At 40.3% G+C, this 26170-nt stretch overlaps 2 protein-coding genes across 5 annotated transcripts; one reads left to right on the top strand and one right to left on the bottom strand.

Annotated features, from left to right (window-relative positions):
* Positions 1 to 700: 700 nt before the first annotated feature.
* sec22c (SEC22 homolog C, vesicle trafficking protein) lies at positions 701 to 6573 on the bottom strand. Its single transcript, XM_071541996.1, has 7 exons — positions 6347 to 6573; positions 5891 to 6102; positions 5451 to 5614; positions 5044 to 5223; positions 4767 to 4885; positions 4222 to 4287; positions 701 to 4054 (listed from the first exon to the last, which is right to left on the bottom strand). Exons 2-7 carry the CDS (start codon positions 6070 to 6072, stop codon positions 3854 to 3856), a joined length of 912 nt encoding a protein of 303 aa, XP_071398097.1. The 5' UTR covers positions 6073 to 6102; positions 6347 to 6573; the 3' UTR covers positions 701 to 3853.
* Positions 6574 to 6664: 91 nt separating this feature from the next.
* Positions 6665 to 24239, top strand: nktr (natural killer cell triggering receptor). Of its 4 annotated transcripts, none has more exons than XM_071541968.1 (17): positions 6665 to 6777; positions 9260 to 9338; positions 10193 to 10267; positions 11663 to 11770; positions 12404 to 12448; positions 13623 to 13710; positions 14698 to 14727; positions 14912 to 15057; positions 16802 to 17024; positions 17316 to 17483; positions 17628 to 17715; positions 18218 to 18366; positions 18475 to 21267; positions 21505 to 21588; positions 21890 to 21949; positions 22624 to 22731; positions 23313 to 24239. In XM_071541968.1, exons 2-17 carry the CDS (start codon positions 9281 to 9283, stop codon positions 23380 to 23382), a joined length of 4293 nt encoding a protein of 1430 aa, XP_071398069.1. In that variant the 5' UTR covers positions 6665 to 6777; positions 9260 to 9280; the 3' UTR covers positions 23383 to 24239. The 4 variants fall into 4 exon arrangements, with proteins under 4 accessions (XP_071398069.1, XP_071398062.1, XP_071398077.1 ...); XM_071541961.1 differs by having other exon boundaries at positions 18451 to 21267; XM_071541976.1 differs by lacking the exons at positions 6665 to 6777; positions 9260 to 9338; positions 10193 to 10267 and adding an exon at positions 12772 to 12795 and having other exon boundaries at positions 11727 to 11770; positions 18451 to 21267.
* Positions 24240 to 26170: the final 1931 nt, after the last annotated feature.

The following is a 26170-nucleotide window of genomic DNA, read 5'->3' as shown; positions in this document are numbered from 1 at the left end:
CTTGATTCAGTCTCAGAAACTGAGAATCACAGCCACATTAATCAAGTTCAATGCCTGCAATGTTGTTCAACACATAACAGAGCTCTTATGATGGGGTTTCATCCATCTGTAAGATTTGTTTGGCCTATAGACTAATGTAAGTTTACTCCATAGTTGGGCTTTATTAAAGTTTAAACTGATAAATGTTATAAACAATAATGATAAATGATGGCCAGCGCAATAACAAAATCTGTGGACAACCACATCAATTTGTATGAACCGCCAGATGATAGTAAGTGGTGTAAGGGCTCCCTCTGCTGGCAGAATGCAAAAATACAGTATTGACTTTACATTTGGTGTGATGGTCGTGATGTAAAAGTAACAGCAATGTGTTTTTTTAGTAGCAGTGGTGGTTGGAGGTCTTTTTTTGCTATTTCTTTCATGTTGATCCGTTTTGGTTCTAGTGCAGGTTCCAGCATTAAAACTATTCTTATTTGATTACTTTGTTTATAATGAGAGTTTATAAACACGGGACCTAAGCTTGTGGATGCTTTCTGAAGGGAACAGGGCCAAATTGAGATTTTGAGCTAATTTAATTCTCTCTATTTCTGTAGTGTCCCATCACTGCTGAATGAATGTAGAAGAGACACTGAGTTAGTGCACACACAAATCAAAGACCAGCAAATGAAAAAAAGACACTATTTATTAATGAAATGTCAGTCACCACTGCAGGAAAAAACAACGAAAAGCCCTGTAATCATCAGTGTATTTGGCAGTTACAATGAATGACATTGTTACATTATTTGCCGTTATTATGAACGGGCTACAGCCAAGAAACCCACTGTATCAACCTTATGTGACAGAATTCAATTACAAACAAATGAGATCCTTCCTGTGCCCGGGTTTTGTATTCAACAAGGGAATGAAACTGGCCAAGAAACCGACACGACAGGGAAACCTACTTTAGATTGCCCTTCTGAACCTGAACCAGACCTGCAGAATGCTTCAGACTTATGTTAATAAGTGAAAAATAATGAGATGGCAGCCACAACATGTTCCAATTATACAGTGCAGTTCCACTGTACAGTACATACAATGTATTCATAATCAACACACAATCATCCTTCATTTCCATTTAAGTACTGCAGTCTGCAAGTACAATTTAAGAATAACTAATATCCCCTCCACATTATTTGGTTCTAGATCTTTAGAACATCTATGGCAACAATTTATTACAATTCATTTGGTCAACAACAATAATTATGCACTTCATGTAGTCTACAGTGGCAACGGTGAGTTTGTCAAACCACTTTGTATCAAAAATATTACAGCATCACCAAAGTCCCAATGTAGACAAAAGACCATGCAGCATAACAAATTATACAAAAAAACAAAACAAAACAGAACCCCTTCAACAGAAAACTCATTTAGACTTTTTTCCTCAGTCCTATGGTGGAATGTGGCATAAGATTAGCTGAAAGACTGACTAATGCCACGCATTATAAGAAAGAAAATCAGCTGATCACTGAGCCAGTCTTATGTTCCACACTGTGCCAAACTACTGGGCAGCAAAATCTAATTGAGGCCAAATTGAGATTTGAACAATAAGGGTTCACTTACATCATCTGCAGGCACAGGACATTTTTGATGATTCACTTGTTGCATAAATTACAGAAATGTAGTATTCTTTTGTAATTAGTTGCTATATCACATCATCTTTTGTCTATAAGCACTAACATGATGAGGAGTTGACAAACGTTGTATTGCCACTGTACTTCTCTACTGAAAACATTTGACTGAAAGAGAAAGCACAATAACCCTCACCCTCTGTAAACTACAAGCTAAAAACTGCATTTCTAAGCTATTGGTACGGTATCGTGAAGGACATGTCTAATACTGGGCTGCGTTTGGATTGTCTGATAAAAATGTAACCTCTTTCCTTCCCTTAAAAATTTCCCTCAACTTCCTTGACAGAATTAGGGAATGGTTACATGGAAAGGACGGACTTTACACAATTCCACTGCAGCCACAATGCTATTTCTTTGACATTAAACTCCACTGTTAACTAGGATTTAACTTATTTCCCACACTTACTGGACATCAAGTGCATCATTTGGACTACATGTTAAGAACTGAATATTTAAGCAGCTAACTATACAAAATATTAAAAACTGAACAAAAAATAAATAAATTAAAGATATATACCTAGCCTATTTATTAGCAGCACTATTATGTTGACGTAAGATGTTCTATATTTAATCATAAGAATCCGAGAACTATAGCTAGGGAGCACTATAATAAACCAAAAACAAGAGTGAATGAAAAATCAGCCACCTAAACCTTTTGCAGTATCAATCAATTCTAACAAGGATATAAAAATCACTTCAGCCGAACCTGATATGTAACACGTTTAAGAACAATTGCCGTATCCAAAACAAAAAGAAATCTAGACCTAACAGTAGAGCAGAGTCGTCATAATTTGTTCAACAAATGTCAGTATCATCCAACACATCAAATTCAGTGCTTCCATTCTCATAGCCATAGTAGAAGGCTGAGTATCAGTAGAAACGGTTGGAATAGACTAATTAAAATACCTCGGTTTGTTTTAATTGTACAAAAAAGCTTAGAATTGGATTTGCTCTGATTCTACTATTTTCTCATTGAACATAGTGTTGAAAATAGTATACATTTAAAAGATGATATCAAACATTATGCCTTACGCGACCATAAGATCAATCACTTTCCTCTCTGTATAGAATGCAATATCTACGAGGTCATGAAACAACTGAGCCCTTAGATTTGAGCATTAGCAATAAGTAGTTGAGCACTTGCCGGTATATCTGTATATAAGACGAAACAAGTAAACAAACAAAAGATATCGACTATATTTGCATTGTCATACAGTAAGGCATGAAACACCTCATAGATTTACATTTACATCTTTGCATCAGGTTTTTAATCTTCTAGCCTAATTAGAAAGGAATGTAACAAATGCAGCATAACAATCACTGCATTGTCAACTTTGCTTGACTGCTTCATTTGATCATAAATCGAAATGCTTTTAACCAAGTTGAATAAATAGGATATGTATCACGCTACTTCAAGAAGAGATTAACTGCCTAATTATTTGCTAATTAGGAATGTATACCTACTTTAAAAGGTATAATTAAATGTCAGTTTACAATCGTGATACCTCACCTAACGATGTAAACTCTCGTCTTAACCCCTGATTACTTTATGCAAAGATAATCAATAGCCTGTGGTAGCAAAAATAATACTGGGCTAAATGAGAAGAGAAATGCATCCTAATTATAAAATCTTAAGCACAGCCAACTTGAAGACTTAAGCTAGGACAACATTGTTTTCCTATATGAAAACTTTGGTGAGCATCCTTCAACTGCTTAAAAAACTTTTTGGCTTTTTTCACCTATTTTTTCCAAACTCTACTGAAATCAATCAAGAATGACCTACCTTAAATAATACCCTGACTGGCCAACATTGTTTTTCCTAAAATAAACATTCCCTTCATCACATCCTAAGCCTCTCAATCAATACCCAATAATTTTAGAGTCGTCAGTCAACCAGAACTGCATTTCGCCCTATACTCTTTACAGTCTTGGAAACAATGTACACAAAGTGCAACTACTTAACATATGCAAGAAAATATTAACTCCGTAATCGTTTAGGTCATTCATGATGACACAAAATTCATGAATATGTTTTGTTTTCAAAAAATCCACCGGGCATCTTCATCAAGGTTCTCATGTGAGCCAAGTCAATTGCTTCCCTGTTGTTCTTACCTGCACCGAAAACTGGAGAGACAAGTGGACAAAGAGCTGGGAGTGGTGCAACACACTAAACTGTCCTCCGTTCCTCAGACCCCACAGTCATCGGTTCTGTCTTGGAGCTTCCGAGAGAGGATGAGGAGGGTGGAGAGGGAGGCGACAGACATGTGGAAGATCAGCTGCCACATGTTCCTCATGCCAAACAGATAGAAGTTGCATAGGACAATCACACTCAACAGAGTGAAGGACTTCGGTTTCTTCAAAGATGAATGGAACAGGTACAGGTGGCACTGTTGGCATACAGGGGTCAATCAAATGGATGGTGATCAGGAAGAGTTTGACACGGGTTGGTTTAGTTAATTCAACTTGCAAGAAAAAATGTGTGGCCAAAATGGACAGAAGAATTACAAAAACAGTTGCGTGTTTGACATGTGAACAACATTTACATGTGCTGTACCTGAAACACACAGCAAACAAAGGCCAGAAGAAATGCTGCAACATTCCATATTCCTTCATAGTCATCCTGTGTAAAAAGAAAGAATAAAAAAAAAAGAAAATGAGTGATTCTTCATTCAGGTTAAAGCCCACTTATTTTAGAAAAATGTACAAAATTTTGGATCATGAAAAATGCACTCCAAGTGACAATATTTGCAAAACAGATCTCTCATCACTATCATTTTCTGTATGTACACAACCACTGTTTGCACTGCAAAATGCTTAAAGCACTGTAGCCAGTTCTGCCAGCTTTACAAATCATTGTTAGCTTATGCATGACTACTTCCAAACAAAATCTTTCATTCCCAACCACAAAAGTACTTTGTTAGATGTAAATCAACATTCCTATGACCATAGCAAACCTGTTCCAATGATTACATCACAGCATAAATATACGCTGGAGTCATGAGCCATCAGCATGCTGGATTTCTTTTTTCGATTTACCAACTAATGCTGAAAATAATCTATTTAAATGAATTGTGATAAGGGCCTGGCACTGGCTCATACCTGGAAGGTGTACTCTATGAGGTGGACACCCCGGATGAGGTTTAAAGACGCACACATGATGTTAAGGACCAGGGAGAGGATGCCTGGCGCTGTCACTGGTTCCAGTCTCAGATTTTGACCTAAGAAACAAAAACACGTGATCATATAAATAATGAAACACAATGACAAATTACATGATAACTGTTTCCTATTTCTGGGTTACCTGAGCATGAAACAATCAACCAACATATAAAATGTATTGTGCTGTCAAAAGCTGTTAGTCTATGCTAAGTCTTACCAGATCCAGGAACTTGCTCCATATGCCCATTAGCTGTCCCATTGGTTAGCTCCATCTCCTCCAAGGTAAGAACCTGTGGGGGGTGGATCTTCAGATCCTCCTGGACTTCTGCCAATGTGACCTCCAGGGCCGGACCACCACTCTGGTTGTACTGCTGCTTCAGCTTCTGAATGGTGCTGTCTGTCATTTGGTAGCAGGCATAAGATAAGATAAAAACAGATACACACTCATTTGGATAAATCCACTCATTTAATTCTAATTTAGGGAAGGGTCAGCACAAGATAGGAGCTTTGTGTGTCTTTCAACACATCCTGTTTTTATTTCTAAAAAAAATCCTATGCTCTGCCAAAATATCAACAGCAAACCTAGTTGGTATTAACACTAACACTATTTCTCTCCTTACTCACCAAATTCCAAAAATGGATACGGCCTGGCTGCCAAGGCAACCACAGTGCTATTGAAGCATGCTGTGAACTCCCAGCGCAGATCTTCCAGGAAGCAGAAGGCCTTAGCAACAGGGAGGCTGCAGTGGCACACGGTCATGTAGGATACACCCTCAGAAGAGACGAAGCTGAACAGGTGAGAGGAGAGAAGGTGTTTAGTAAACAAACAGCCTGGCACAGCTTGACCAGGATGCCCCTCATATCAAATGGACAGTGTTCTGTCCAGCCTCTGCACCACAAAATATGTCACCATACACACTGAGCCACATACGACTGATTTAACGTGATCTAAAATAAGCCATTGATCTAATGCCTCAGTATCATGGGAACAAATTTGGGATCCTTCTACAGTTTCAGAGGGCGTATGAGACTGTCCGCTGCTGCCTTGTTTCCTGAATCCTTACTAGATGTTGAGGTCCTGGCCCTTGACAGTGCCTCTGTCAGGGAACAGGCCCAATGCCTTGCTGATGGTCCTGAGCTGCTGTTTCCTCTCCTGGAGCTCTCGGTTGTGTTCAAAGTCTGTGGAGGCTGACAGGGGGAGTCCATCCCTGACCCGAACCACGAAGGCAAACAGGATCAGAGACATGATCCACAGGCTCCATGGAGAACACACTGTCTGCACGGGGTAAGAGTAAAGATTAGGACCATCAGTATATATTAGGATACCACCCAATATGATCAACCACATAGATAAGTAACGTTATTGTAGCAGTTATTGTATTGTGCAAGTTTTTCTCAAAGTAGAGTGGAGGAGGAGTCAGTGGCACTTGCAAAGCAGTACTCACTGAAGTGAAGCTTGTAGTCTAAGTTTAATTATTTTATTGTAGTGTAATTATATACTTGTAGTGTTTACCCCTTACCTTATTATCTTTTGATTCATGCTGCAACTGGTTAGAGTAGCTAGGTTAGCTGACTAGCTACAACATCATGTGAATGAAACACAGACCAAGTACAGCTAGCTAGCACCAACTTCAGCTTTGCAATACGAATGTAATTACGTCTTTTCTAATGTTAGCGATATACAGAAAGTAGAGTAGCCTACTATAAAATGTACGTAGTAAGTCAGTCCGATTAGCCGACAAGCTATCTCCCAATCTTCTTCCTGATAGTGCAAACCACAACAAATGTCGCACGGAAAGTCGAGAGGGACAAAATACTCGTAACTTGCAACTCCCCATACTGGAGCCGTTCTTGCAGCACACCAACCTTTTTCACAACCGATTGAACTTAGCACTAGCTGTTTATCGACCGTCAGTGACTAGCTAGCTACCGGGCTAGCTACTGTATATAGGTTAGTATAATACATTACTAAAAACGATGTTTTCCATTGTTAATTATGGATTGTCATTATTGCGGTTGAGAGACACCTCTAGTCTAGCTAACGTTAGCTATCTACTAGCTCTATTTACCATGTTAGAAGCGCTAATATTCGCAATTATCTAGCTATCTAGCCCATACAGATATGCTATTTGTTATTTGTGAGCCTTGTTTCAGTTAGCAGTACTTCGGTTTGAGACACAACTGAGCCAGCAAGTCACACTGGTGTCGTGGTCACAGTAATCTAGGTCGTGCATCTCGGCATACTCGGGCTAATGAAATGTCAAGTTTGTGATGGACAGCAGTTCCTGGTCTGGTGTCAGGATAGTTGTGATGCATTGTATTTAGCATGCTAGCTAAACTCTTTAGCCTTGCGTTTGCATGCTTTCTCAGGCTGGTTAATTATTGTGGTCATTGAGGAAAGTATGGCATTACTTGGTGATATATAACATCACTTCTGATTTGATCTAAACTACTATATATATGACTTCTTGCTTTAGCTCTGGGTTCTCCTAAAGTTGAAGGTGATTATTGTTGTCTATATTTAGCAAGGAACCTTTTACAAGCTGACAATGCCTTGCCCAAAGCATCCCACATATTCAAGCTTTGTAATATGATATGAGTTAGGCTATTAATACAATGCACTGCTGATTTTGGGTTAAGGTGCTAGCTGACATGATGGGGCCAATAATGTATAGATTCACTATAATCACATCCCATTTTCATTGATAAGGTTTACAGTGCTGCCTCTGTCACTGTCCATTCATTTGCTTAAAATTAATTTAAGTCTATTGGCAAATTCTCAGATGTGATGCATAAAAATGATTAGACTACATAAAAAACAGGAATTTAATTAAATTTTAAGCTTGTTTAATACATTAACTTTCCAACAGATTAAGTGTCTTGTTTCAAATTTTAATCACATTCCAGATCACAACAATTTTACCTGTGCTGCCCTGCCAGCTACTTTCCTTCAGCAATGACTAGTGGTATTGTTCTTGTCCATCGCTCTATAAGCCCTATTTGGTACTAAAAGAGAGTCAAGGAGGGTATCTGTATCACTCCAACAATGAGGCATGTACTGTAGCAGGTGTACATTGAGACTTGTTGCTTCATGTAGGCCAAATGAGCATACTGTTTGCAGAAATTACTTCATTGCACCCTTCTGACAATTCTACCCTTCTGAGCCTGTTTTTCTGTGTCACATTAGTATTATATTTATGTGTTTGACAACTATTTGCACCAAGTGACAGTCTGGTCCGTAATCATAGAGCCACAATATGTACCCTTCTGCATAAGATGAAACTTGATGATCCCTGTGGTGAAATTGGGGCGTTGCAGCAGTAAATAGTAATAGGATACAGCAAACAAATAGCCGATACATGAGAATATAGCAAATGAGGGTGATATGCACCAACAATTTCAACACAACAACATGTTAAGTAGAATGCATGATATGAATATGATATGATATGAATAGAAAGTATGACAAAAGTATGGATTACATGTGGATGTGCAAAATAACATCAGTAAGAAAAAATAATGCAGAATATGTACAAATATGGCATGAAAATATACTATTAATGTCAAATATATGCAGTATCAAATACTGTAAGTGGAAAAAGAATCAAAAATATAAATATATGCAATGTATAATGAGAAGGATATGAGAATGAAGAGAACAAATATGTGAATTTACAGCATATATACAGGTTATGCAAAGATGTTATGCCAATGCACATTAACAGGTTTACAGAAAGGCCATACATATGCACAGAAAGTGTGTACATGTGCATTATAAAAGAATATCCATTTACTGCTTTATTCAAATTACCTATGGGCTAAGTGACATATGTACAGAATGTGCCGATTTGCGGATGTGCATTACCAGCTTAACCTTATCAAATACTCCAAATGGAGGTAGCATGTGTACAGAAGACGTGACAATGTGCAAGATGTATCATATGGTGCAGTTTCTTAGTTAATGAGAACTTTGACACCGTCGTGGTTTAAGTCTCTGCAACGTCTGTCCATTCCTAGGTTCATCATGCCGTTAACCAAGCCCAGTAGTGGCAGTATGTGACATTTCAGTGCCTAAGCTCTGACATAGTGATAACCAGGAGGAATGAGTGAAACGAGAGGGGGGAAAAACAGGCAGCAAGCAGGCTGTGCTATCCTGTGCCTGGATTTGCATAACTAGTCCATTTCCCCATAGACTTCACACTCTCGCTCTCCTCCCTCGTTCTCTCTCCTCCCCCCTCTTTCTCTCTCCTCCCTCGCTGTTAGTCTCTCTACGGTGTCTTCCAACACACACTTCCTTATATACTCTTCCCCTGTAACAGGCTTACATTGAGAAGAAAAAAGGGAAATTGGACTGGGTGCATACTGCTGCTTTAAGAGAAGACAGCCTTATTATTCTTACCACACAGTTTTTTTGTACTCTTTGTACATTTCAGGTCACCCAGACTTTGATCACAATGGGGGTGAAAGACCGCCCTCAGTGTTACTTTGATGTGGAGCTCAACCGGGAACCAGGTAAGAGAATTTAAAATCAGAGGAGAGGTGTAAGGATTATTCAGTCATGCATACAGTCTTGCCTTAAAGACTAATTTCAGAGTCGATTCCTTAGAACCAACATCCTCAGTAAAGATGGTTAAACACTGGGTATGTAGTTTGTTATTGTAGCCTTGGAGCATGTGAATGATTTTCATTGGGGTGTACATGAAGTGGTACACCCAGTTGCACATGGGCTAGATTGCCTGATATGATTGTGTTGAAATGTGTCTTATTTGTGTTATTTGTCTTATTTGCAAGTCTAACCAAAAGAGGCCACTGGTATTATGTGTTTTGCTAGCAGAAACTACAGTATGTAGCCTACAGCTGATTTCTCTCTTGAATGTAAGAACAACCAGGGCTAATTTTTCAGCCTCTGGCTGAAAAGTACAATTAGCTTATGTTTGGGTAAGGAGGGATAAAATGACACCACACCCCCCACCCGCCCACCACCGCCAACACCAGCACCAACACCAAGACCACCCCCCCTCACCCCTCCCGTCTCTCTCTCATGATTTGCCACTGGCCATGGAAAAGTTGCTATAATGTCTGGGTTTCACCACAGGATTCTTCTAATTAGATGTTACAAAACAAACAGTAGTGTAATAACATCAGCATTGCTGGTATAAACTGCTGTTTTACCGTTAATTGTATCCTTGGCCTATTTATTTATTTTTCTTACAATAATCACCAAGTTGATATTGAACATGCCTTTCAATGTCTGCAAACATTTCCATTTCTCTCTACTGGCTGGAATGATTCTTCTTTGAGTAACTTTTATTTTGTATTTTGTGTGTGTGTGTGTGTGTGTGTGTGCGTGTGTGTTTGTTTTGCAGTTGGGCGCATAGTCTTTCAACTTTTTTCAGATATTTGTCCCAAGACAAGCAAAAACTTTCTTTGTTTGTGCACTGGTGAGTAATGTTCAGTCCTGTACATGTTTTACTGAAATGTTATTGTGCTTTTCCAACATGTAGTGCATTGTGATGTCAACAAATAATTTAGTTTCACAAAGCCAAAGGACACATGAAAACCTGTGTCAGTGGATAAGATGACACAAGTCTGCTTTTAAGGATTTTGAATGCTGCTAGGTCTGTGTGTGTACCTTAGAAATACAACTGACAACTCAAAACTGAGCGTGCCAATATTCCATTCCATTTCTGCTATCTCAAAACAGCCGTGCTGAAAATGTGTTATTGATTTCTCCAATAAAAGAGGAGAAGTTGGGGGCGTCCTGGTGGCTCAGGTGGCCAAGGCGCATAATACCACATAATATGAAAAAATCCCATAAAAATAATCTTTAAAAAAAAAAAAACGTGACGTGAAAATAATAGCCACAGCACCACCATCCACATCCCTATCAGTAATAGGTATGTCTTTTGTAATATATGTAAAAACGTTCACGTAACTTGGAGTTGAGGAAAGGAGCCTAAGTCTGTAGGTATGGCTGCAGTGTAAATCGTCTGGTGACAGATGGAGTCACTGGGTGGACTGAGGGCCCTGCTCTGTCTCCCTAGATAGCTCATTCCACTGACCAGAACAGAGTGTACTGTAGTGGTGATGGTCTGCCTAGAGATGGTCATAAATCTGTGAGCAGACGGCAGATCAATCCTCCCTCTCATTTTTCACCCCACCTGGCCAATGGGAATGCGATGCTGGCAAGGGCAGACATGGGAGACGGCTGGTTAGCCTGTCTCTTTTTTGAACACACACACACACAGACACATAACACAATGACACACACCGTTCAACTGTGCAGTTTGCTCTGGCTCCTGGCTCTCTGAAAGCTTTCTGGAGCTGCTCAGCTTAGCCCATAGGAAACCAAACCCTTGTAACGCTGCAGGAGCCAGTGAAGTAAAATGCTGGCAGATTAGCAACCTAAGATGCCCAGTTGCACAGCCAGCCCTCTGTCCTCAAAAAGCAACCCAACACACATCTCATAAAAACTCCACCTTCTCTCCTTTTACCAGAGGGGAAGGGAAATACTAGGGGGTAATAGCTTTGGTCCAATATCCTGTCCCCAGTTACTGGAGGGGAAGACCTCTTCGGTTTTAATGAATGTCAGTCCTGCAAAGTCATCTAGTTCATCGAAACCTCTCCCACCCGCTCCTGTGGTTTCATTGCCATGTTAAGAATAAACCCCATGTGGGAAGTCAACGTGGCAACGTTCAAGAAACACCATTTCTAAACACCTCCCGCCCCTCTTTATCAGGCTTGTGGTATACACAAACGCACATTCTACAGTAGCAGGCCTGTTGTATGTTTCATGTGTTTTGTTTAGGGCTCGGTTAACCCACATCTGTTTGCAGGTGAAAAAGGAACCGGGAAAACCACAGGGAAAAAGCTGTGCTTCAAAGGCTCCACGTTTCACAGAGTTGTAAAGAACTTTATGGTCCAGGGAGGCGACTTCACTGAAGGTTAACCTGCATATTAAAATAATGTCCAACTTATAACCTGTCATTTACTTTTAAAGTGTGTGATTCATAACACATGTATAATAAATTTGAGAGAATTTACTTTTTTTCCGTAGTCAGTTGATTTAGGCCGTGTTCACACTATTCCGCCTTTTTCAAACTGCCGGTGCCGTTTTTACATGGAAACCAATGGGGAGCAGCTGCTTTGGAAAAACCTGGTTTCTTAGAGCGAAATGCATTAAGTGAGAAAGTTTTTAAAGGAGCGCATGTCACAGCATGTGACAGTTTATGACAATAATAACGACAATAAGAATTAAAATGGAAAAAGTTGGTAGTAGCTGTTAATCTAATCAATATAGTCAATATAGGAGCCAGCACATGGCTGTGTTTTGGGAGTTTATGGCAAGCGTCCAAGAAAATGTACCTAAGTACTTTTTCCTGATAATGGCAGCCACACAGCTAACCGTCAGGGAAACAAAGTACCCAAACCTTTTCATTTTCAGTGCAAAATCTGGGTGAGGCAGTATCTTTTCTGTAGAAAACAAAACAAAAACAGAATAGTGTGAACACGCCCTTAGTCTGTCTTAAAATGATTTTATTTTTCTTTCTGTTGTTTAATAATTTTAATCTCTGCAGGAAATGGAAGAGGAGGAGAATCTATATATGGTGGCTACTTTGAAGGTAATGGGAAGCTCAAGTTATCTGATAAGCTGTATAGATTGTTGAAGTCTCATTTATATATATACATCTAAATATCTGTGAACCTGCAACTTAGCTACTTTTGCATGAGCGTAGAGATGCATGTGCCTATTGTGGTAAGCATGGTTTTCCTGCGAATTTACCTATGTATGACTCCCTTGACCTTCACTTTCCATTGTCTAGTTCTGCCTTTAATTTAGTCAAAGTAGTGGGCTTTTTCAAATCAGCATGGAGGGTAGGCATTCTCTTTATTGAAAGCTCCAATCTTCCTGCCTAAATTTTTCAACATATTCTTTTATTTATAGAGTGGTCTTTTGCAAAATGAGAAGGTAAGAGATGTACACGGCTCAGTAACACCATGTCAACATTGTTCCCCACCTTCCTCAGTCAGTACAAAGGCTCCAAATGTTTGCAAGGGTGCTGATGGATATCGGTATTGAAGGGATCTTTTAGGATTTTCCATTCATACAGCTACCCTATTAGTTAGACCTTCCCAAAGCCTTGGGCTGCTCATATTACTGCAAATGTTACCTATATGGTATATATATAGCATAGGTATTCTCACATTGACTGCTATGACATGTAGCCAAATACAGAGTAGTGGTTTCTCTGCTCAATACGAAGACTCCATTAAGGGTTACTGTGGAAATTGGAAAATAAGATAGCTTGCTCGCTAGCTAGTTTGATAAAATGTGTGTGATATGGTTTCCTTGGAAAAGTTTATTGCATATAATTATTTATTTTTTAATTGGGACAAAGTCAATACAGGTCTGTAATTTCGGCATTAGGACACATCTTCATTGCCTGTCCATATTTGAATGCTTTTCATATAAGCAAATAGCTTCATAAAAATAAGTTTGTCTGTTATGTTGAGTGCGACACTGAAACGTAATCAATGGCTACTCAGATGCAAATGGTTTGTTTTCTGTCTCATTGGAGCAATTTAAAAGTCGAGTAGAAGTCAGTTTTATCCCAAAGATCATTGTAGGTTTAGAAAATGGTTAGCTTGATAGTTGGACAGGTGGGTGAGGCAAATGTAAGGTTTGATGGATTAAAATACTTATTCTTTCCCCAATCCACCCCTGAACATGTCCTTTATCACTAATCAGGAGACACACTCTTAGACTTCTCCCCCCTCTTTCTCTGCTCCCAACAGATGAGAACTTCATTTTCAAACACGACAGAGCATTCCTGTTGTCGATGGCCAACCGTGGGAAGGACACCAACGGTTCACAGTTTTTCATGTGAGTATGCATGGGAACATTTAGCAAACCAAATCATGCTGCACTGCTTCTACCTGTACGATTTTACTGCACAGGTCATGAGCATTATTGATTTACTTTTGTGCATGAGAGTCAGTCCTTTATAACATTTTATTTTAGGTCTTGCTTTTTGTCCCTTTTCTCTCTGTTTTGATTCATTAGAGTAGAATTTGTCATTCAGTGTGAGCGTCAACAACCCCCTCTCTGTGTGCAGTTAGAATTCAAAGTGCAGAGAAACATGGATTCATTCTTTTTTACCTACAAATGTGTTACATTTTTTCTCTTGCCGTTTTTGTGTAAAATTTGCAGAAACTCTAGCATCCTGCTCTTCCAAGGTAATGTGTCTCCAAGGCTGTGTTTCTCTCTCTCCTGACTGTATTTATCATTCAGTAGTTTGTATTGGCAAATATGTTGCAGAGTAGGTTGACCATTTTGGGTATATGTAAATGACATTCACCAATGGCTAGCACTGACACATGTAATTACACTTTGTAGACCTCCGTTATCACTGTAACAGGTTGCCACCACAACTTAGCAGTGTCACCCATGAATAAAAGCTCAGGTCAAACATGAAGGAGAAAATGTTGATAGACCGGCCTTATTTGCATAATCCAAGCATGATTGCGTAATTGCCCAGTGCCCAGTGTTGTCACAGTGTATGATTTACATACAAGGATATACTGTTCACTGAGATATTTAATTATATATCCACCAACACTCAAAATGTCAAGTGTTTTTTTTTTTTTTATTAGCTATATAATCGTGTATAATTGAACAATGGGTCTTATAAATTCTTTACTTTCTTAGATACATTTCTCACATCTACATACCACGGTAGCACCCGCACTTTGTTTAAGTTAATTGTTTATTCTCATTCTCTTCCTCTGTTTTTCTCCTGTTTCATGACCCCACCACTGCTCTTGTTTGACCCACCCTGGCTTGATTGATTTCTGGCTATTCCACAAACAGCACAACTAAGATGGCACCTCATCTAGATGGGTACGTTTGACCAGGGATGTAAATTCAATGAATACATTGGAGGTTACAGAAGACATGCCAGTTGATGTTCACAGTTAACACTGACCACCTTTCCCAACTGAGCACTTGAAGATACAGCAATATTATGCAAGTCCCTGTATAGATGTGATCCAACCAGGTATCAATCCTCTCCGCCTCTCTGCAGAGTCCATGTCGTCTTTGGCCTAGTCATCTCCGGCTTCGAGGTGATAAAGAAAATTGAGGGTCTGAAGACTGATTCAGCTAGCAGACCCTATGCTGACGTGAGAGTCGTTGACTGCGGGCAACTCATCACCAAGTCTGCTAATGATGGTAGGTGCTCTCGTCATTAACTGATCTTCTTTCTCTTAAATCCACGCTGGAGCAATTTTGACCTATACTATTACATAAAAATATCTCCAATCCAAGACTTTATATGTTTGATTAGTTAGTTATTAATGTAGTTCAACTAATGTTGCCTAATTTAAAGGGGAACAGCATTTTATGCAGTTAATGAATTCCTAGATGCTATTCCTATGATTTAGGACAGTGAAATCAATCATGAACGACTCTCCCCCAAAACCAAAAACCAGAGAACTAAGACTCATTTATATAAGTTATGATAAAGTTTGGAGCTGTAGCTGACCATGAGCTCTGCTCGTCCTGTCGAGGAGGGCAAGTGAAAAGAGAATTTTCTTATGGGGATCAATGAAGTTCAATACTTTATTGCCATGTCAACACAGGAATTTGCCTCAGTGCAGCTCTTAAGAACAGACAAAAAACACACATAAGTAAATAAAATATATAAAATAAGAACAGCAAAAACAGTTATCACATTTATACATTCAAACATACATAAAATGATAAAGTCCTAAACTGCTTTGTGCTGCTACATTCATTTTAAAGTGCTTGTTGCCTTGTGCTGCTACCTACCTACTTTTAAAGTGCATGTTGGCTAATGCTTGCTCTACTACTACTAGTGCTTGTGCGTTATGCAGAGTTCAAGTAATGAACAGCCTCAGGATATGTACTGTTCCTGAGGTGAGATGTCCTGTACCTAAAACTCTGTAATCTCCTTCCGGAGGGGAGGGGTTTGAAGAGGGAGCTAGCAAGGTGAGAGGGGTCGGCGAACACCTTCTGCGTCTTGCGTCTGATACGTGTGTCATGATACTACAAAAATTAAAACATTTGAGGGTTCACAATATCAGTCACCCATCCACTGTCTGTGGAGCTGCTCAAGGTTTTATACCTGATGGAATCACAGGTTTGAGTCTTAGTTCTCTGGTTTTTGGCTTTGGCCATGTTGACAAATGCAGGTTAGATTGTAGTCAACTGTATGTATGTTTCCATTGTATGGAATATACATTATATATTATATATAATTATAACATGTGAATTCTTAATTTAAGTGTAAAACTAGGTGTTCTCCTTTCAATTTATCCAACATTTTACTTGCTCTCAGGATTGTAAAACCTTTCATACCTAGCAGAAAGCACTCTTGTTCACAATTGAATGGTTGTATAACAATTGTTTTCACTTTCAGAGACTCTATAAATAAGCTTACGCCTTTTTTTTTTTTTTTTTCTCCTTTGTTTTTGTCCCCAGTGGGAAAAAAAAACTGTGTTGCCTATCAATGTAACTGGGTCATTTTTTGTGCTCATGCTGTAAGAGGTTGGCATTTCGATGCCAGCATTTTCCCCCACTGGCATTAGAATGGGGCATGTAACCTGATCTTCTGTTTAATGAGGATCAGCGATGTGATCTGTGTGGAGTTGAGTTGGCAGCTGCCCATCTGACTCTGACAGGCCTGCTTTCATTGCCTCTAACATACCAGGAAGAAGCCTGTGTTGTGGCAGCATAATGCCACCCTGAATATGATTCCTGGCACTTGAACTTGCCTTGTGTGTATATTTTTTCAAACATAGATATTTCTCAGAATCATTTTTGTAACTTTTGGTGTAGACAGCAGATGGGCAAAATGCCAAAAATGTCTTCCTCTCATGTGACATGTAGCCTTAAAAATGAGCATTCATTCGTTTGTGAAATGACATACATGCTGTCATATTCTTTACTTCAGTACTTGAAGGCAAGAGGAAAAGAACTTCCCATTCTGCAGACTCTTCCCTCAATTCCCATGAGTCGTCCTCTCAGTTCTCCTCTTCCATTGAATCTGAAAGTGAATCTGTTGAAAAGCGCAGACATCGCAAGCACAAGAGACATGCTAAGAGTAAACGGTCAAAAAAGAAAAGGAGAGAGTCAAAGAGGGACAAGCACATTGATGTTCTACCTTCCGACCAAAGGTAATTTCATTGTTCTTCATGGTCACGCATTTACTGTACATGCTTACATAATTGATCAATCATTAATCAAATGCACCTCAAATGTACACTGTCACAGTTGCCTCGAGCAGCAACATTTAATCAGTAGCAAACTCAGATTCTCAGAGACCAGGTTTGATCCAGACTGATCAGTATATCCAAGTATAAATAAAAGCATAATCCAAGCATGAACCAGTGTCTGCCTCAATCAGTTGGTTGTTTGCATAACAAAATTATGTTTTCCATTGTGTTTTGTTGTTGCTGCTTTCACAGTCCTGTGGCTGGAGAGATGGCGCAGGGAGAGGCTGAAATGGAGGGAGAGAAGGAGCAGGGTGGGAAGAGAGAGAAGCCTGTAGTTCGGCCAGAGGAGATCCCACCTGTGCCAGAGAACCGCTTCCTGCTGAGACGGGACATGCCATCTCAGGAAGATAAAACAGAGATGTCAGTTCTGCTGCTCTGCTATTATTATGTGCCGTTATGTGAGAAATTGGATGTACTGCAATCAGTTGGTCTTTTAGTTGGTCTACATACTGAGTGTCATTTTTTTGAATAGCACCTAATTAAAATGAAACTTGATCTTTTCAGAACTGAGCAAGAAGAATCGTCTCTTACAAGTGATCTGAAACCAGCAGTGACTAAGTCTGGACGGAAAATCAAAGGCAGAGGAACAATGGTACGCTCACCTACCTGAACTGTTATCAAAGATTTGTGACTAAAGGTCTATTCATTTGGTGTTTGATTATGTATTGTAGCTAGTCTGCTTTTAACTCTACCACAGTGATTCCAATGGTGAATGGTGAATTTCCACATCTGCACAATACAGAGTTCCATTCTTTAACCAGAACTCCAGAACCAGTACTGTTTTTACAAAAAAGCATGCCTTAAAAGTGAATTATGTAAAGTGTCGACCTACGCATCTCTCAGATTTCTCAAGGACCACAGACACAAACTGAAATTTGTCTCTTTTCTCCTCCCTCATCTCTGCCTGTTTACACCGGTATAACCTTCTGCCACTTATCTGCACTGTGAAATTATTTTTAATCCTCACATAATCAAACTTGAGTCACTTCAGGCACAGAAGGTAATCTGTAATCACAGCCTCAGTGAGCTATGTGGAGAGTGTTGAAGTATACTGATAATTGCTGCCATCTTAATTTGTTTTCTTTTTTCTGCAGAGATACCACACTCCCACAAGGTCTAAATCCCGCTCTGCATCTGTGGAAGAGCGCGGCAGCAGTGAAACCCCACCACACTGGAAAGAAGAGATGAAGAGAACCAAAGTTTATCAACCTCCCAGCGTGGAGAGATGGAGCAAAGGCGACAAGTACGACTGTAACTTAATATTTTACATAGTGAATCACATTATCAGAAGTGTTTTTTTTTCTTGATGTGTCTTTTGACTTAACAGATTGAATGACCATTCTTCAAGCAGATGGGACGACAGAAGTGACTCTGCATGGTCCCAGTCAGCAGAACGCTCTTCAGACCACAGCTCAGAGAGGTCCAGCCTGCACCGCCAAATCAAGAAAGAGAAGAAAAAAGCCAAACACAAAAAGAAGGCCAAAAAACATAAACATGGCAAGAAGAAGAGCTCCAAGAGCAAGCAGGAAGAGCCTTACCTGTCAGAGGGTGAAAGGTCAGTGTCTTCAGGAAGAAGATCCAAGTTAAGAAGATCTCGTTCCCCATCTCGTTCCTCCTCTAGTCAGCGACGCTCAGCCACTAGCAGGAGACCGCGCTCCTCGCTGTCCTCCAGGGACTCACGGTCCTACTCTAGGTCCTATACATCCAGTCAATCCAAGTCTCGGTCCAGGTCCAGATCTTACTCAAGATCCAGGAGCCTGTCTAGGTCTAGAAGTCAGTCCCTGTCTAGATCCAGATCTCAGTCTTTTTCCCCGTCCCGGTCTAGATCCAGGTCCAGGACAAGATCCAGGTACAGATCCAGGTCTTTGTCACGGTCCAGAAAGAGGAACCTATCCAGATCCCCGAGAAAGAGAAAAGTGAGCAAGCCAAAGCCAGATGCTTTGGTCCATGCGCCAGAGAAGGGTCCAGAGAGCAAAGTTGCACCTGTCCCCAGAGTCCCTACTGTCCCAGCCCCTGAAAGTGTCCCTGTGATACCACTGAGTGACAGTCCTCCACCCTCGCGCTGGAAGCCTGGTCAAAAGCCCTGGAAGCCCTCCTACATCCATATTCAGGAAATTAAAGCAAAGCCAGCTTCTAGTACTCTTTCCTCCACTGGACAAGTAGTCGATAATGTTACAGAGAATGTGCAGTCCTTGCCCACTTGCCTTCCAGAGGACTCCCAAAGTGGATATATTCGCACTGACAAGACTCACAGACCTGCACGACGCTCACGCAGTGGGTCCTCCAAAAGCAAGTCCTACAGCCGTTCATACAGTCGCTCAAGGAGTAGAAGTTGTTCTAGGTCCAGGTCGAGATCCCCTCAGCAGTGTAATAGCAGGTCATCCTCCTATAGCAGATCAGACTCTGAAAACTCCCAGAAGAAAAGTAGTATCAAACAGAATTCATTAGACAAGGAATGGAAACAGTATTACAGTTCTCTGAAAAGGATAAAGAATTTAGATAAGTACATTTCACTTCCCAATAGTCAAGATTCACACTCGGAGTCAGAGGACAGGATGGGCAGTGAGCCTAGTCCTAATCTGAATGGCTGTAGGAGAAGTAGCTCTTTGGGGAACATGAAAGAGAAAGACAACTCTGAGGATCAGGTGACAAAGCATTGCAGTTCAAAACCAGTGGAGGACTTCAATAGCAGGTCTGAATGGGATAGCGATGGTGATAAAGTGAGCCAAAGCAACAGTGCTAACGTGTCTAAAAAACAGAAACCAGCAGTCGAAACAAATGAAATTCTCAACAAGAGGTTATCTGCCCTTGCTGGATGGGATTCTGAAAGTGATTCTGAAAAAGTGCCAGCCAGGATATTGGCCTCTGAGAAAGAGGAAGGGGAGGCCAGTTCAGAATCAGAACATGAGACTAGCAGAAAGACATCAGAGGCAGTGATTGCTGTGGCACAAAGGAATTCTGCTGCTTCTGATCAGTCAGAGGAAAGTCCTGAGAAGAGAGAGCCAGAGAGGCACAAGAGTAAAAAGAAGGCCAAACGGAAGCATAAACACAAGAGGAAAGGTGAGACCAAAACTGGTTCCCATCGCACTAAGGACAAGGCAAAGAGATCTAAGAGGAAACATCAGAAGCTGAAAGAGACTTTTCACTGGCAGCCACCTTTGGAGTTCGGAGAGGAGGAAGATGAAGATGAATCCCAAAAAGAGAAACGAATGGAACAGAGACATAGCCCCGGGAGAGTTGTCAAAGAAAGGCCTGGCAGATCCCCGGGTGCTGACAGTATGAATGAGAAGGACCAAAATATCACTTATTCCCGTAAGAATAGTTCAATACAGGCAGAGCCTCACAGACAGGAATATCACCGACAAATGAGCAATCAACAGAGAAAGAAAGAATTTATCCATGAAAACTCAAAACAAACCGAACTTCAAGAACAGTCATCTAACAAAAATGGTGTTAACAAAATGAAATTGCCCAGTATCCAAGATCAAGCAGAGTCGTTAGACGATATGGATATATGTACCCCAGAGCATGACACTGAGACTATTGTTGAACCTCCAGTTACTCAGGATTCTTTCAACAACGCCCCTGAATTCACCCTCAAAACTACCTCTATCTCTTCAAAAATGGCAAGTAAGGATAGCAACATTTTCCCTCAGCTGCATAGCAAAGAAGAACAATCTGCTGCCTCTGTTGCCTTTGTGACAACAACTGGTGGGCTGCAAGATGAAGTAGTCGCTGGCAAATCTAGCGCTGCAATTGACCTAAAATGGAAGCCTCTGAAAGGAATGTCAGCTCTACAGAATGTGAATCTGCCACCTGTCACCATGAAGACCGTCAGACTTCAAGAGAGCCAGAGCCTCAAGACCCAGGGAGTCAGAATGGAGATAAAAAGTAAAAGCCGGGTCCGACCGGGATCTTTGTTTGACGAGGTTCGCAAGACTGCACGGCTCAACCAGAGGCCGAGGAACCAGGAGAGCTCCAGTGAGGAGAAGTCCCCCTCTGTGGTAGGGACAAGGGGTGCATCCCGCACCCGGTCCCCCAGGAAGTCTCGCTCTGCGTCCAGTCACCGGTCCCACTCCAGGGGGCGGTCCCACTCTTACAGCAGGTCCAGAAGTAGATCCCGCAGCTCCAGCTACTCATCCAGGTCAGAGAAACAGAATTTTGATTTAATGAAGTGGGTGAGGGCAACATAACTGAATCTTGCTAAATGTTGGATAGGTGTGAAGACTGATGGCTTTGACATGGATCAAGTCTGTTGTTATGAGTTATGAAGTTGATAGATGTGGAACATTTTAGTGTAGAATCTAAATCTGTGTCTGTGAAACCGACCCTTGCTTTAGTTTAGTGAAATGCAATTTGTAACAGAACTTTTCCCTTTTAGGAGTCGCAGCAGAAGTCGGAGGAGACGTGGCAGAGGACGGTCTCGCACCCGCAGCAGCACATATCGAAGCTACAGGAGTCACAGGTATGCCCTGAAACATTGATTTGATAATCTATTGTCATACTTAATTGATCCCAGTGGGGAAAGTATTTTCAGCTGATTGCAGGGTCAGCCACACAAGGCAGCACCCCTGGACCTCTTGGGGATTCAGTGTCTTGCTCAACATTTCTGTCATGTAGAAAGCATTTTTAACTGTATAAACTACCTTGCAGAGATTCATCTTTTGTGCCACAATTTGTATGATATATTTTTGTTTTTTATTTGATCCCAGAGGATGATCCAGAACTATCTGTCTGACTAATTGTCATGATTTTGTTTCCATCAGTCGGACATACAGCAGAAGCCATTCCAGAAGTCGCTCATATGATCGCCGTAGGAGATCCAGGTCTGTGAGCCTCCTTAATTTATTTACTCAAAGAAATACTCAATGAATTATTCATGTAAACGGTCACTGAACATCCTTACTCCAATATAAATACAATTCTGAAAATATTCTGATTAAAACAACTGTATTGTAAATACCATAATCTAATTACGTCTTAATCAAAATAACAATTAGAATATACATTCTGTGAATAAAATGTGGAGTGCTGCAATATTAATTGGGAATATTGAAAGGACATCTATATACCTGCCAGTTAAGCCTGTCAGTTCTCATAAGCTGTGATACTTGCAAAGTTGGGAGCAATATGACTTCAGTTGAAATGATATGATTGATAGTGAGTAACATACATCAAGGTAAAAAGGCTTTTAGCCTTTTGGTGAAGGGATTATTGATGTCTTCAGGCAATAATTGGAGTATTTGAGATTGCATGAAAACAGGAATATTAACCAAACAAGCAGGCAGACAGATTGGTCAAATTATTATGATAATCAGAGAAAAGACAACAATTAAATCGATGTGTACATGTAAGCAAGTCAGTGACTGGTCTATCATCCAAAATGGCAGAGCGTTGCTTTCCCTTTTGTAGATGCCTCTACAAGTTTCAAATCAAACACCATCCTGGTAATATTCCCAAAGTAATACTGCTGTTGTCATCTGGCTGTATGGTAATGCAGGTCAGACTCCTCTGACAGCTACTCCAGTCGGAGTCGTAGCCGGAGCGTGAGCAGAAGACGAGGGCGCAGAAGAAGTGACAGCTACAGGAGCTCAGACCGCCGATCCCGGTAAGACATGCAGCTCCCTGCTGAACCTACCAGACATCAACAAGGTGGCAAGCCTCGGCTCATCCTTTCCCCTTCACTCTTCTTCTTACTGTGTGGCCCAGAGTTAGATTGTGGTTTTACACCAAAAGCTACACATCATTCAGTCTTTTTATACAGAAGAATTTTGTTGTATTTCAGTTCATTTCAATTTGACACCTCTCCACTCAAGAATGGAACCACTTTCCCCCCTTGCTTCTGATTTCTTTGTGTTTTTTGTTATTTTGGTCCATATCTCTCGCCAAGTAATTTGTGGAGTTGTGAATTCAAGCCGTATGAACTATGGCCATACAAAGTTAGTGACTGCTGTTGGAGTGGGATAAAAAAAATTTTGAGACCATTCCAATTTCTTGACAAGAACTGGCAGCCTTGTAATGGTTCTGCATAGAGCACTGAATACACACTATTACAGTTATTACACTTTATGTACCGACACACCTCATTCACCTTAACTTTTTTGCACTTAATGTGAGACACCCCAGATTTGAGAATCTTCTTAATGCCCTAAAAGTTAAATATTGTATTGTTATCTTTCACCTCTGCAGATCCTACCGCTCCTCCAGCCGCAGTTCTTCCAGGCGCAGAAGTCACAGTCGCAGCAGTAGGTACAGTTGAGCCGCACCTCGGGCAGAGTTGTCGGGTTCACTTCTACTGAGAGGGAAAAGAACCACAAAGTCTGGCCACTGTGGACACAATAGCGATCGCTTTTTATGGTTCGATCAGCAAGGAACAAGCGTCATAGCTAAGCAATTAAAGCTCAAAGAGGAAAGATTGCACCCTATCTTTTATACTGTTGTAACATGTTCTCCCTGCGTGGCGATACCAGCGCACATAAGCTGACGACACACCGCCAGTCATCGAGGAAAAGAAATGTTCCAGAATGTAAAAATAAGATGAAAGCTGGTTAGAACCACTTTATAAGCTCACATGAAGGCAGAAACAATTATCCCCTTTCCTTCAGGATCTGTTCCAGCTGAGAACAACTGGGGTGAACACTGTCAAAATGGCCGCTCTAGAAGGCCTAACAACAATTTTGTATGTGGAATTTATACTTCTTATAGAGGGTAAAGGAAATAAGCTGTAAATATTTTTATGTTCTTGTACATTTGTGTATTCCAAACAACCAATTTTTATACACTGAAATAGCTGAATGTACAATAGTTATGAGTGTCTAATCCTCTGCTCTGAGTTCTGATGTGTTTGAGGAGTTGATCATCAGCTGGTTAGGCTGTACAGTACTTAATCATCAGTTTTCATTACTATCACCTCAACATGTGGATATGGGATAGGGATATGCCTTAAACTGGGGACAAGCAAGGCAGGATTGTTTTCTGGAAAAAAACTCAAATCCACAATTCTCTGTTTGTTTTCTTATTGTATCATGAATGTAATAAATGTACTAAGAGGATGTCTAATTTCGATTTTATTCAAACAGTTGCATTGCTTTTTGAATGTTTAAACTGAATAAATACCATCACATCTTAAGCCTGTGATTTTGATGCTTCCTTACAATGCATAGTAGTACAATAATGTTTTGAGATGTCACTATCCTCACATGTACTTGGGGTATTTGAACCAGTTCAGTGGCGCCATCTACCTTTAATTTCAGAACTGCAGGCAGTATGTGTGTGTGTGTGTGTGTGTGTGTGTGTGTGTGTGTGTGTGTGTGTGTGTGCTTTGTGTGCGCTATTGTATACATTTACAGTAAATTGCAGGGTAATATCCTTGTCCTGGCCGATTTGAGTCAACGTGTTGTATTTATGATGAAGAATGAGCACTCTAAACAGCTGCACTGGTTAAACAGTGAATGCATGTGTCTGATTAAAGTAGCCACTATTCATTTTTTTGTTGGATATAATACAATTAGAAGAATCAGATTAATTCATGACTCTAATTCCACTCTCAAAGCTGTGCACTTCATCAGAATAAGAAGAGAGAGAGACAACTGCAGTAAATTATTAATCATGCTCAGAACTAATTGAAAATGTGGTTCCCTCCTTGCCAATATTTGCATACACTTAAAAGCTGTGCTGCTATTTGACTCCTCATTCTCCTAGGAGTTTTTTTTTCTGGAGAGCTGCATGTGCATTCCAAGAAATCAAGAATTGTCCGTCAGATACAGATCCTATTAAATTGCTACTGCCTATCTCATTTTATCTATGCAGGAGGGTACGCACAGGGAATAAATGTATAGGTCCATTATTAATACAGCGCATTTTATATGGACTGCTGCTATCCATAAAAATCTGCACATTTGCAAAGAAGTATTGAGTCTCGATTTATAATGTCCCTTTTTTTTTTACTTTTGCACATTTTGTACATAGGGGGTACTTATGCGATAGGTTTTCCTTACGAGAGTATTCTGTGAAGGTGTAATTAAAATGTAGCCTAATTTCAAATAAGAGAAAAATCGAATTTGTACAAATATTCACCCTCCGTTTCATTTAAGTTTAAACTGCCTTACAGGCAAACATTCGTTCAACATGTTACTCAGCCCTCACCATTAAGTTGTAGAAAACGGTTTCGAGCAATATTCCCTTTACAGAATTTGTTCTGGCTTTCATGTTAACAAGTCTGATAGCAGGTGTTTTCAGGCTGCAGGATGGCTTCAGAATACTAACGCACTAACGGTATGGAGGGTTCACTCATGAGTTGGAGTCCAGTGCCTGCGGTTTCAGGGGGGAAATCATTACTCTGCTGCCACTTCTTGTGAAAATAGAGGGTTTACTTTTCAATGAGTTTCTCCTCTGCAATTTCCCCGTTGTCTGAAACCCTTAACTACCACATATGAAATATTGAAACTTTTTTTTTTTTCCTCAGCAAACTGTAGTAGATGTTTACACCTTCACATGGCCTAAATGTCAATAACATCCTTTCCGATTATAGCAGAGTGGTGCAGATCTAACAAAAAAAAAATCCCCAAATGTATTCTTTTAATAATATTTCACCACAACAAATGTTCAAAGTGTAGGAGGTTGAGTCTTTTTATGGGTCCTGGACATGAACTGATGAATGGGACCTGCTCCAGGTTTTGATCAATTTTTTCCCCACCTTGTTATGAGCGTATTGACTCCGTCTAGTCTTTCGTCGTCAAGGAGAAACTTAAATGTGCAGCAATGGCAGTGGTTCCCAAGGTGGGGCCCGAGGACCCTCAGGGGTCCTTTAGGAGGGTCACCCAGCCAAATGAGGAGTGGTTTAAGCTCCCTTTTATTTCATTAGAGGATGAGTCAGTGAGAGAATGCTAGAGGAATGTCTATTCTGATTCCTATTTTCCACTCTCTTTCATTATTAAATTCCCACCTACAGTACAAACAATTGTCCAGTTCTTTACCGGTCATTCCCAACAACAAAAACCCTCTCAGATATGGATTAGGACTAAATATTATCAAACGGGGTTGCCTAT

Source organism: Centroberyx affinis, unplaced genomic scaffold, assembly GCF_046629955.1.
Source record: "Centroberyx affinis isolate AG114_WGS23_722 - 3 ecotype Tasmania unplaced genomic scaffold, CSIRO-AGI_Caff_v1 ptg000224l_1, whole genome shotgun sequence".
Classification (NCBI taxonomy): Eukaryota; Metazoa; Chordata; class Actinopteri; order Beryciformes; family Berycidae; genus Centroberyx; species Centroberyx affinis.
The sequence above is the reverse complement of the archived record's forward strand: the minus strand, read 5'-3'. Positions and strand labels throughout refer to the sequence as shown.

Coding starts and splice junctions, on each gene's coding strand:
- sec22c (XM_071541996.1), bottom strand. CDS start 6,072: ATGTCTCTGATCCTGTTTGCCTTCGTGGTTCGGGTCAGGGATGGACTC. Junction 5,615..5,890: donor GGCCAGGACCTCAACATCTA/GTAAGGATTCAG, acceptor TCACCTGTTCAG/CTTCGTCTCTTCTGAGGGTG. Junction 4,886..5,043: donor GGAGCAAGTTCCTGGATCTG/GTAAGACTTAGC, acceptor TTTGTTTCTTAG/GTCAAAATCTGAGACTGGAA.
- nktr (XM_071541961.1), top strand. CDS start 9,281: ATGGGGGTGAAAGACCGCCCTCAGTGTTACTTTGATGTGGAGCTCAAC. Junction 10,268..11,662: donor CTTTCTTTGTTTGTGCACTG/GTGAGTAATGTT, acceptor ATCTGTTTGCAG/GTGAAAAAGGAACCGGGAAA. Junction 21,950..22,623: donor GATCGCCGTAGGAGATCCAG/GTCTGTGAGCCT, acceptor ATGGTAATGCAG/GTCAGACTCCTCTGACAGCT.